The 12940-nt window shown below is 38.6% G+C and overlaps 1 protein-coding gene across 1 annotated transcript; it reads left to right on the top strand.

The window, feature by feature from the left end:
• The first annotated feature begins 1270 nt into the window (after positions 1-1270).
• LOC107697214 (transmembrane protein 74-like) lies at positions 1271-3306 on the top strand. The gene is made up of 2 exons (XM_016497917.1): positions 1271-1358; positions 2324-3306. The coding sequence occupies exon 2, from the start codon at positions 2374-2376 to the stop codon at positions 3226-3228; it is 855 nt and encodes a 284-aa protein (XP_016353403.1). The 5' UTR covers positions 1271-1358; positions 2324-2373; the 3' UTR covers positions 3229-3306.
• Positions 3307-12940: the final 9634 nt, after the last annotated feature.

Here is a 12940-nt window from a genome sequence, read left to right as displayed (position 1 = left end):
CTATTTTGTTTCTCATCTGTTTTTGAATTTCTTTAGATTCATGACGTGTTGCTCTTTAAGCATGCTTCACTTTGTCAGACAGGTTCTATTTAAGTGATTTCTTGATTCAACATGTCTGGCAGTAATCAGGTCTGGGTGTGGCTAGTGAAATTTAACTTAGCTTTCTAAAATAATGTGGTTAATCACAGTTCTTTCATGATTTAACAGGAGGGGGCAATAATTTTTCACGTAGTGCCAGGTGGGTTTGGACAGGTTTTTTCCCTTAATAAATGAAATCATCGTTTAAAAACTGCATTTTGTATTTACTTGCATTATCTTTGTGTAATATTAAAATTTGTTTAAATAAGTAAAAAAATAAAAAATAAGTTTGACAAATATGCAAAAAATAAAAAAAACAGGAAGGGGGAAAAAACCTGCACTGAATACTATATATATATATATATATATATATATATATATATATATATATTTGGATTATATTTACAGTTATATATTTGGATAATTAGCAGGTTACATTGTGACAACTTACCCCACTATAGGTTAAAATGTGTTAAATAAAATGGTATAGCTATTTTTTACTTGCCAATAACATTGGAAACAGCGTATTTGAAGCCAAGACTTTAAGGCTTGTGTCATACACTGACTTTCAAACATAAAACTAACATACAAAAAATATTCAGTATAAAATGTGTGACAACTAGCCCCGGTCTCACGTATTGCAAATAGACTCAAAATCTTAAGATATAGACCTTGTGACAATTTCCCCCTGTGACAAATAGGCCTGATCTCCCCCACACATATAACAGTTCATTTTTCTTCCTTGGCAATAAGCAACTCTTTTGAAGCTAAGACGTTAAAGTCTGTGTGACTGTGTCTATACAGAAATCGTCTTTCAAAAATAAACCAACCAAACAAACAAAATTATTCAGTATAAAATATTTAATAGTGTATTGTTACATTGTATTATGAAAAAGCAATCAACGATTCATTTCAGCGGATTGGCGTCATCGGATGTTTCCTAAATTGTATTTTCAAGAATGTTTTAATGATGTTCATTTTTGGGATAATTAATTTAGGACACAGCTCGGGCATACAATCTGTATAGGGTGCGTCACAGACATAAATTTCACGAGGAAAACAGCATTAAAGTGTTTGATCAGATTTTATTTCCCCCACGACAGCAGTAAACCTCTCTCTCTTCCCTCCTCTCTCCTCTCCTCGTCTGTGCAGCTTGTCTTAGAGGCTCGCGGAGCATTGAGGCGACCTGAGCGCGGCGCGCGGGTGGAACAGGACGAGCTTCGCTTAATTAACGGAGCGCGAGCCCTGCAGGAATGCCAGCGAGTCGCTGCTTGGAGAAGGTAGGCGATGCCTTTATTTTCTGTGAGTTTAATGTGACAAAAAGGACGGTAAAATAGATGAGACATAACACAGGCAACATCTTTTCCCGAGTGCTTTCATGCTGACTACTTTTTTTGAGATTGTTAACCAGGAAACGCTTCACTATTCTGTTCGGTGCTGATGTTTACGCGTCGTTTAGCTCTTGAGATGAAATATGTGAAAGTAGGCTGATTGGCTAAAACGCACTTTTAGGAACATTTCGGTCGTGAAAACGATATATGACACTAAATACTAAAAACATAAAAAGTAAGTATTCACCCTTTAACTGAAAATATTTTTCCTACTTAAATATTGTGAATATTGTGAATATCGATGATCGACTTTTACGATAAAACGTGTAGGATAGACTTCGATTTTTTTTTATATAATATTATCACACATTATTTGCCTGCTTCACATTAAAGTAGTTTAGAAATGTATAACTTATTTGTAAACAATGTAAATGTCAAGTATAATCAGTGCTGTCGTTACCAGGGTGCATTGTAATTATATGGACTGTATATGGACATTTTAAATATCGTGCATAAATGTATTATTGAAACGCATAAAACATAACAGACAGTGTGTGTTAGATACTACAATTGTCAGTTGTGCTAAATATAACCTATACATTGTGTCATCTTTGTCCATCCAATATAAGTACACTGAAACGTGTTGCAACCCTTTCCCATGGTCAGACATTACATTTCTCTCTCTCTCTCTCTCTCTCTCTCTCTCTCTGCTATGGATGTTATATATTAAAGTAAACAATAGAACCTGGTAGTTCTGTTGATACCAGTTTTGCCATTAACATTTTGACAAATTACACTGACATAAATTCCTTTCCCTCAAAATATTTGTGTTGTATTTAATATTTTCTGTTGTATTTAAAATGAAATGGTTTTATTGCCTGTTATATATTATTGTCTTCCTCGTCATACTGCAGGGATGCTATAGCCACTATGCTATGAGATGAACATATGAATAGAAGTTCAAATGGCTGATCTTAAAGTCCTCTTTTGTGGTCAAGACGCTGTCCAGACCGATCACCTTGACTGGTCCCTAAAACACCAGCAAAGTCATCACTCAGTGTGTGCAGATGAAAGGGCACTTTCCAATGAAGAGTGCTGCCAGGCGTATCTGGAGGAGAATGTTAATGAGGCGAACAGGCTTTCAGAACCATGGACAGCGACTCTGCCAATTGGACGACTCTGCAAACTCAGTGAATGGGGATTTGATGAAGAAGTTGAGGTATGTTACGATGAGCAGTTTGAAACAGCTTTTCCTGGTGTGGCTGACTTTACTGACCATAAAGACAGTCAGTTGTTAGCAGAGGAGACCAACTATGACAACTTCAGTTGGAATTCTTCCAAAGATCTCAAAGAAGGCGGCCCAGAATGCTCCCTGCTGTCAGTTGACGATTTCATGGTGGATTCAACGGAAAAATCAGTGGATTATGGATTTATAGGTGCTGTTACCTTGTTAGTTACTGGGATTTCCTTGGTTGTCATCTCCTACACGGTCCCACGTGACGTCAAGGTGAATCCCGATACCGTTTCTGCCCGGGAGATGGAGCGGTTGGAGAGAGAGAACGCCCGGGTGGGTGCTCACCTGGACAGGTGTGTGATTGCAGGACTGTGCCTCCTCACACTCGGTGGTGTGGTACTGTCAACCCTGTTGATGATCTCCATGTATAAAGGGGAGATGATCAGGAGACAAGCATTTGCTTACTCCAAGCACCAAGCCAGACTCTACGGCTCTATGAATTTTAGAAGTGGTGCGAGCCCGACCGGAGCTCCTTCGCTTTTGTCCCTTGATGAAGATGAAGATCCTGTTGAAGTCTTAAGTTGAAGCTGAGATCAGCATCTTGACTTGTTATCTCCATATGAAAACATGATCAAAACAGCTTTGTTATACTGTGATCTAGGATGGCACACTGTAAAACACAGTTTGTAATACTTAAAAAACAATATTGTTAATTTAATAGCATCTAAATTTACCTTTAAACTACTAAATTACTACTAAATTTGAGTCGAATAAATTTGATTACAATGGGTCATAACAACAAAATTAATTTTGAGGATCCAATCAGGATACAATTCTACACTTTTTGCATTGCATTTAATGGACAAAATGTAACATACCAACATGGACTTAAGTCCTGTTTATGTAAAAAATATATTTGTGTGAGTTTGTGCATTTTTCCAAAACATATGTTCATGTAAATATACAGCATGCTTTACAAGTGCAGTTATATAAGCCTCAGTTTTTTTGAGTATGTAAAAAAACTATCATAGGATCATTAGACTAACTTGCCAAATGTACAATTGTGTCCTATTTAACCAGTCTTCACATTGGAAAAGAAAAGGGCTTTTTCCTTCTTCTTTTTTTTTTTTTTTGGCTTGGCTTGGCAGTCTGTGTCTGATAGCTGACTTAATCATCAGTCATTTCCAATCAGGTGGGACAAAGATTTATTCCAATGCCTCTGAAGCCTCTCAAATCTATATATTTGCATTCACATTTGCATAAAAATACACACGATAAACAGCTTTGCAACAGCACAGGTAACGTGAATGTGCACCAGGGAGGTCTGAACTAAATTTTGTGAGCTTAGTTTATTTAGAGAATATCTGTGCTTTTAATGCACATGGGATGTAGGAAATGTGTGAGCAGATGTCTCTCTCTCTTTCTCTCTCATCATTGTGCCCGCGTACTAGAGGAGTCTCATGGGAAATGACTGCTCCATGTTTCTCCTTCCCAATAGCAACTAACCCCATTAGAGTCACACATCATAACACGTAATGACCCGAAAGAACAGAATCCAGAATGCAGACCGCAGCAAAAGGCACATAAAAGCATGGTATATAGGTTCTCATCCCCCAAAGCACAAGCTGTCAGAAACAAGTAAAGAGAATTAACCTGAAACAGGCTAATATTTAAGTCAGACGACAAACCAATTCCACAAGGTTAAAATCACATTGTTAAAGAAATAGTTCACCCAAAAATAAAAACCGAAGATTATTTACTTATTCCAAAAGTTACATGACTTTATTCTGTCTGCAAAAGAATATTTTGAAAAACTGTTTTTGTGAATACAATAGAAGTCAATTGGGTCCAAATGAAAAACACTGAATGGATAGAAAATGAGAAGTTTTTGATTAAAATATATTAATTACTTCTTTTGTGTTCTGCAGAGCACGCTTAAAAGTAAAGGTGCTTCATTGGCATTAATAGAACCTTTTTATTCTTTATAGTGGAAAAATGGTTCTTTTAAGAACTGAAAGGTTCTTTGGTTTGGAACAACAAAGATGACTAAATGATCACAGGATTTTAACAACAAAGCAAAATCTAGGCATATAAGCCTCAGGTTGCAGGTCAAGGAAAAAATGTGCCCATGAGGCTTTGAGCAAGCAGTAGGCTCTGCTGGTGTTTCTGCTGAGGAGAGCGGTCCGTAAACGCTTACCGAGGGCTAGATCAGATTATCCCTCACTATACACCAGCACTGCAGCAAAGATTCCTGACACCAGTGTTCTTTTCATCCCATTTCTTCATGACAGCACACACACGAGTGTTTTAACAGCCCCTCGAGTGTCTGTTTGCATGAGAACACTTACTTAAGGGTATCGTTAGACGATTAAACAAATGCTTGTAGAAAATTGCAGCTATTAAATCTGCATGCTTCTAACATCACCTGTGGTTTTAATAAAGCTTAATGGTTCACCATAAAACAAACTCAGAATTATCCTTTTGATATGGGTGAAGACTGATAGAGGGTGGTTTTGGAGAGGAAGATGCATATATTTTTATATGTCATGAATTTTTAGGTTGCACACAGCGGTGTGGATGGCAATTAATCAAATGTCAACAATGCATGACCACGTCTACTGAAATAATAACTGATTTATATGCCATTTCTCATTCTCTGGCTGTCTCCATCTCTCTTTTGTTTCTTTTTTTCTCTGTCTAATACTCTCTAACAGCACTCTGTATAATAACTCAATCACTTAGGGCCTCTGGCATCAGGAAATGGAGCTAAATTGATTAAAGGGTCAGTATGGGTCAGGGAGTGGTTGTGGACATCGTTGCGAGGGACAAAGATACGGTCAGTGTGTGCACATACACACAATACAACTCCTAGCTGTGCCATGTCATAAATTGCCTGTGGCGCAGTGACATCCTAACATATCATCTCGCTCTATTCTTCAGATAAAAAACCGGCCCAAGCTGGTCTGAGTGTAAAGATGGCATTAAAATGAAGTCCAGTCCAGACTGTGTGAGATACAGATGGAGTTGCCAGTTATATGTCACGTGAGTGACCCATCCGTCAGCTCATCCATTCTGCTGTTTTCTTTACTGCTTGGTCTAATTATTCATCATTTGGACATTCCTCACTTTTCGTGCTGTTTACTGGCCTGTTCAACAAAATGATTCTTGTTACCTAGAGTTTGTTGCATAGCAACAGTAAAGATAAAATGTACAAAAAGTCAGCGCCCATGAAGCGAAGGATCTCCGGTGAAAAGGCAGTAGTTCATCATTCATCGCTTTAATTCGGAAGCTCATTGTGTATCAGGGAGACCAAAGAATGAAGTCAGCAGCCTTAGTCACAAGGCTACAGGAAACAGAAAGTCGGGTTGCTGCATAGTAATGTAGCAGGCATGCTTATTTCAATGGGATCTGAATTTATGACAGCAACGTCAGCGGCAGTTTCTCAAATTAGGTGGCGGAAATAAAGGCACCTTGGGGAAAAAACACAGTGCTCTATAGATAATTTCTGGAACCCTCACTGTGCCTTGTTGATGATGTATTACTGTGACCTACTGCGGTAGAGAGTTTTGCAGAAGTTCAACATTATAATAATAAAGATTTTTATGGTTTTGAGTGGCTTTTAGCACACTGCCATGCAGGAATTGCTTCCCAATTCATAAAAATCCACCCCCAAGATTTGTATGATTTTATATATATTTTTTAATTTAAATTGATTTTTTTTCCTGCAGGTGAAAACTACCAGTTTATTCACTTGGAAAAACAGAAGCGCTTGATTTTACACATTACTTAGGGACAGAAGTTTTGATAAATTATGAGCAATAATGAGTAAATTATATCTAATAATACTAATTACGACCAATAACATGTCTAAGCCAGTTAGAATAATAATATCCCATTTGTGCAATTGTGAGGTGCTTTAATTGTAACGATTCTCCACTATTGATGCCAGAACTCCATAACAGTGGGTCATGAGTCAATAAAAATTGAGCTTTTCTTTTCAGTTCTGCCAATACTATTTTCATACTTAGATGGTGAAGATGTTAGGGGTGCTGAGCAACAACCTTTCCAGAATCATTTATTTAGCCGTATTCTTCGGGTAATGAGTCCCATAAGAGATGTGGCACTTTTCACATGCCAGCACAGAAAAAGTGGAGTTGGGGGTGTCAGTTGATGCTTAAACAAAAGAAACGTAACTTACAAAAGACATCAACGATGCAAAAAGCGAAGCCACATCACTTTCTTTCTGTGAAAAGAAAAAGTATGTCAGAGCAAGTACTTTTCAACTATTAAAATTCATGTTGAACTTCCTGCGAAAATCCTGCGAGCATTTGTGTGTCTGTTTCACCAACAGTGAACGGCTCACCTTGTTGACTTCCTGTGCCTGTCGTTACGCAGTATACATATGGATCTGCAATGATTGTTCGGTGAGTTAATGAGAGCCAGCTGGAATCATGTTTGCATCGCCCACACAGCAGTGTCCCTTTCTCTCTCTCTCGCCTGTCCTGTTAAGGGCACATATCCATAGAAACCAAGTTTCCCTTGTTGTTAAGGAAAGAACCCTGCTGAGGTTTGAATATGTGTAACAGCAATTATGAAGTCAATACTGCTGAGGTTTGCTGCTGAGTTAACGTAGTCTAACTTTGTGTTTCTAATTTAAAGCCTCAAAGAAAACAAGTTCTGGTTGTTGTTTTCCATCCATTACGAAACAGTGCTAGTGGCGTAAATGATGTTTTCCCCCCTGAAACTGCTTCTACGGTTTACCAGAGACTGAATTAAAGTGGGGAATTGCTTTGGAGAACTCATTAATGTGCATATGGACTCTAGACAGTGATGGATGGCGCACAATATTGGAGACAGTGAGGTCTTTTCGGCTTTTTATGAACAGGCCAGGTGAACTGTTAGACAATATGTGCAAATCATTCTCTTTTATGCGGTGAATGAAAAGCGCTGACTCATGACATTATCATGTTGGGAGTTTCAAAAGCGGAGCATGTGGGTGGACGTTTGCATCAGAAGGGGAACTTCATAACCTGCACCCCATAATTCTGCGAGATGCATAATTTAACACTGAGAGCAAAGTGAGATTAATCTCGCTGTGGGAAAGCTTTACTTACTTTCTTTTGATTTATGCTGCTATTATGCTTCATGCTAGGTTCATCTCAGGCTTTGTCAATAAGGCTGGAGGCAAGAAGATGAGAAGTTTCCATTCTGTATTGATCTCGTTTTTTAAGTGCTCAGAGCACAGGTACTGAAAGTCTTAAACACCAGAGTGTTTATGACCTGTCTTACCTGACACATTGCTGGGTTTCACAATACTATAAAATATATTTAGGTATGATAAGAAATAAATGTTAGTAGAAAGACAAATAAGTCAAATGAAGGCTAATATTAATTTCATGTTTCTTTTGAATAACATTGAGAATAGGTATCTATTATTACACACTGTCATAACAAAAACAACTCAGCAAGTCCCCTGAACCTAAAGTATGTGTCACAGTAGCTGTTTTCAGTTCACAATGTTCCAAATCCGTTGGAAGTTGTGCAAGCTCATGGAGTAGCTACGTCAGAAAAAGAATGGGACATCCATTTATCGTTTATTGTCGGCAGCTTGAAGCATAGTGATGTGCCACATCCAGTGTAGATCAAGACTGGTTCTATTGGCTTTTGACGTGACTCTACACAATTCACTGACTATGTTTACATTACAATTATGTACGGAAAATGGAAAAGTTTTTCCTTTTGCGATGTCACTTTGTAAAGAAACACTACGCAAGAAACACAGCACTTTGAAACCCATTTTCAAACGTTTGTGTCTTCAGGCCCCTTAATCGTTGTTGTCATGTAAATGCACAGCCAAAATGCTTAAATGTTTTCCAGTTTATTTGAAAATGGTGTCATGTAAACGCCTCCTGAGTAAGCCAGATTTAAACCACTAAAGGCCCGTTCACACCAAGAACGATAACTATAAAGATAATATTAGCGTTCATACCAACGGACAATATTGTCTGTTTTTATTGTTCATCAGCTGGAAAAAATCACTGTGAAAGTGATTCCAATGACATTGTTTCTCTGCGCCTTTATCGTTATAGCTGTGGTGTGGACTATTCTGGGGTGCGTTTCCGCACAAGTTCCGTCATTACCAATAGAGTTCAATGGAACTTACGACCATAGTTAGCTAACGATGCTTTTGGGAAACGCACCCCTGGTGTGCTATTCTTTAATAGGCCTATTGAGAATGATTTTTAGAACTATATCTTTATAGTTATCTTTATGGTTAACGTCCTTGGTGTGAATAGGCTTTAGAGGAGCGTTCACACTAGACCTTTCATTCCATTGAGTTCCATTTATACGAATGCAAATGTAGGGGACAGGAAACCAAAGTCTCTTTAAAGGGGTCATATGATGCGATTTCAATTTTTCCTTTCTCTTTGGAGTGTTACAAGCTCTTGGTGCATAAAGAAGATCTGTAAAGTTGCAAAGACTAAAGTCTCAAATCCAAAGAGATATTCTTTATAAAAGTTAAGAGTCAGCCACGCCTACCTAAAATGGCTCATTCTAACACGCCCCCACATGTCTACGTCACAATGTGGGAAGATTTGCAAAATGCCTCCCAAATGTTCACGCAAAGAAAGAAGGCTTAACTTTTATTCTCGCTGTAATATTGTTGTCGCCGCCGCCATGTCGTGAAGGCGCTGTGTGTTTCGTTGTGAAAGCGAAACTACTTTGTTTGGCCTTCCAAAAGAGGACGATATCGCTTCGTCATGCCTGGAGCTGATCCGTGCTGGTCACTGAGGAAATACTTCAACTTCACGTTGTGGATCGCCGGCTCGGGTTTCACCGTGGACGAAGCGGAGTCCATCCCGGGGTCGTCACATGTGGTTGCCGCGGGCATCACAATATGGTAAGGGACGTAACATTAACGTCACACGCTTGAGGAATTCGGCCAATCACAACGCACTGGATAGCTGGCCAATCAGAGCACACCTCGCTTTTTCAGACCGATGAGCTTTGTAAAAATCGACGCGTTTCAGAAAGGCGGGGCATAGAGGAGAAACAATAATGTACAGTATGTGGAAAAGAATGTGTTTTTTGAACCTTAAACTGCATAAACACATTTCATTACACCAAATAATGTTCTTTTTAGCAGCATCATATGACCCCTTTAAGGCAAGTCATGTCACTCGGCGGCCATCTTTGAAACGCCTCTCGGGCATGCAAGTGCAGCTCCTATATCTTTGAATGGGGAAACATAAAATTCTCCAAAACTATTGGCCAAGCTTACGATTAAATTTCATATTTGAGATCACCAATGAAATCTGACAACAACTGTATCATAAATGTTGTTTGTTTAGCTCAAATAGCGTTTAAAAAAAGCTTATTTTTCAGGCTAGACCAGCCAGTGCGCATGCGCGGTCCTAAGCGCACGTCTCGGAACGCTTACTGTTTCTATAGCAACCGGGACTTCTAACGCCAGCTGCAGTGATGCGCTGACTTTACCGATTAGCGATTGGCTCTTTTGCTCAGAAGGCGGGGCTTCATTCGATAGAGCAGCCATATTGAGTGTTTCATTTTTCTCCATTCAAAAGGATAGTATAGGAGTGACACTTCTTGGGTATTCTATAGTCTTTGTGGAAACTCAAGCTCATGCAAATTCTAATGCGTTTCAAATGCCCTGGTCAAATACACATTTTGCCACATTTACAGCACAAGAATACTGTTGTTAGTCCTGTATTTGAGTCATTACTACAGTTGCGTTCACACATTTTGGTTATTAATGGGTGTGTGACAACTGCATTCTATGATTGAACTTTCATCTGTATATTTTCAGAACTCACAAAACCTGCACTGTGTGAACAGAACCATACTCGACAACCAATGGTCTGTCATGTCACAAAGTGCAAGATAGCTGCTCTGCGTTGCACATACGCATCTAGTGTACATAGTTTCGATAACTTACAGAGACGCAGATATGAGCTGTGTGTCATCTGTCCTTCACCACAACTACTCGAGTCCAGACAGTTTTGTGGTCTGTGTGTGACTCAAATGCTCCACTCTTTACTGAGCTATAAAAGCTATCTTTGGTTAATTAAGGGTTGACAGATGAAATCACGCCTCAATTGAACTTTCGTTATGTCAAATGTAATAAGACTTTGTAGTTTTGGACATTGTCATCTTTGATATTACTTTAGTCACCGTCGCTATGGTTACAGGTGATAGTCACAATAGAATACAGACTTGACTTCAGCTGCATATTCATATGGAATATTTGTGACCCTGGACCACAAAACCAGTCTCAAGTCGCTGAGGTATATTTGTAGCAATAGCCAAAAATACATTGTATGGGTCAAAATGATTGATTTTTCTTTTATGCCAAAATTCATTAGGATATTAAGTAAAGATCATGTTCCATGAAGATATTTTGTCAATTTCCTACTGTAAATATATTAAAACTTAATTTTTGATTAGTAATATGCATTGCTAAGAACTTAATTTGGATAACGTTAAAGGCGATTTTCTCAATATTTAGATTTTTTTGCACCCTCAGATTCCAGATTTTCAAATAGTTGTATTTCGGCCAAATATTGTCCTATCCTAACAAACCATACATCAATGAAAAGCTTATTTGTTCAGCTTTCAGATGATGCATAAATCTCAATTTCAAAAAATTGACCCTTATTACTGGTTTTGTGGTCCAGGGTCGCATTTGAGCCTCTATTACAAGCTGCTGTGTGAACAGGACATTTTGGGACTCATACCTATAAGTAAATGCGGTTGACAGTATGAACGTAGCCTTTCTATATAATGTACATATATGTACACAATATGACGTCACATGCTGCAGCATCTTTAAAAAAAAACAACCTTATTCAACATATAATACATCTAAAATGTAAACTTAGGAATGTCTCCCGCAATTTGGCATGCAGTGTGACTGATTAATGTAAAAGAACCGGTTCTTACGAGTAATTCGTTTCGCAAATCAGACACCTTGTCTCGTGCCATGTATTGTTGCGTGTTGCATGCAGAAAAAAAGCAGCGCAGACTCCGAAGATGCTTTTTTAATATATTAAACCGGACCACTGTGGCTAGATTAAAATTATTGGTGCATTAAGTTGTCTGGAGCCCTGAAACATAAACACTACTGCCCTTACGAAAATTAACCATTGTTTTATTATAGTATAAGTGTAGTAACCATGTTTTTTTTTTTTTTGGCATATTGACTACACAGTCGTATTTGCTATGTTTAGCAAAACCATGACTAATTTGTGGTAACCATGGTTTTTTTGTTTTATTTGTAGTAAAACCATGGTTAATTTTTGTAAGGGTGTTCCACCTCCAACATGCACAGAGAATGCTTTATACTGACACTTATACTAGGTTTCCGATTGTAAACAAATCGCTATTTTCAGCCTTTATGTTGTGAACGAAAGTGTCTGATATCAAGGGGTTACTGAGATTAAGGTCAGTAGTATTCAGCTGAAGGAAATTTCTACGCTTTTAGCTGTGCACAAATACAGTTATGTGCACAACACAGATGCAAGGGGCCAGTAAACATTTTTAGTTACAGAGATCTCTGCTTTATCTCCAGAGCAAGACTAAATCAAATTCAGCTTCCTTCACTTTTTATAGCAATATGCTCGATCAGAAATGTCACCCAGTATCCTCTGATTTAGATTAAAAGACTGCACTGCCAGAGAGTCAGCGCTTTTGAAAGACCCCTATATCTGCTCTGTTTTGGCTGATGACTCACATGTCCCACTAGGCTTTTGAGATCTGCAAGCAATGCAGACAAACCCTTTTCCCCAAGGAGTCGGTTCACTCTAGCAACCAAATGCATGGATGGATTATTTATTTGTCCCTTAAGGATGATCTTCTGTCAGTGATACCCATCAAGAACACAGAAAGTGCCGGAGGACAAAATCTTTAGTCCACACCTCCTGGGCGAGCAGCACCCCCTCCATGGTTTGGTTTCCATGGAGCACCTTCAACCTGCTCCTGAAGCTATCCAGAATAAATGAAGCCATCAAACTTGTGCTTTTATGAGGCATAGTGGAAAGTGCTATGGAGAAGCAGTGATAAAATCACCAGTGTAAAAATACCCACAATGGAGTTGAAACAGAAGTGAGATTAATGAGGTGGAGCAGCACTGAGACTATCCAGTATAGCTCAGTTACAGGTTAGTTAAACCTGACCTCCTTTGTAATGCAGATCAGTCTGTCTCCACTCCATTCTCTCTCGTGCTCTCTCTGCTAAATGAGCCCTTTATAGCCGTATAATTTGTGAATACTAAATTACC

This window comes from Sinocyclocheilus anshuiensis, unplaced genomic scaffold, assembly GCF_001515605.1.
Source record: "Sinocyclocheilus anshuiensis isolate Anshui unplaced genomic scaffold, SAMN03320099.WGS_v1.1 scaffold1038, whole genome shotgun sequence".
Lineage (NCBI taxonomy): Eukaryota > Metazoa > Chordata > Actinopteri > Cypriniformes > Cyprinidae > Sinocyclocheilus > Sinocyclocheilus anshuiensis.
Note: the sequence above shows the minus strand (reverse complement) of the source record. Positions and strands in the feature narration are given on the sequence as shown.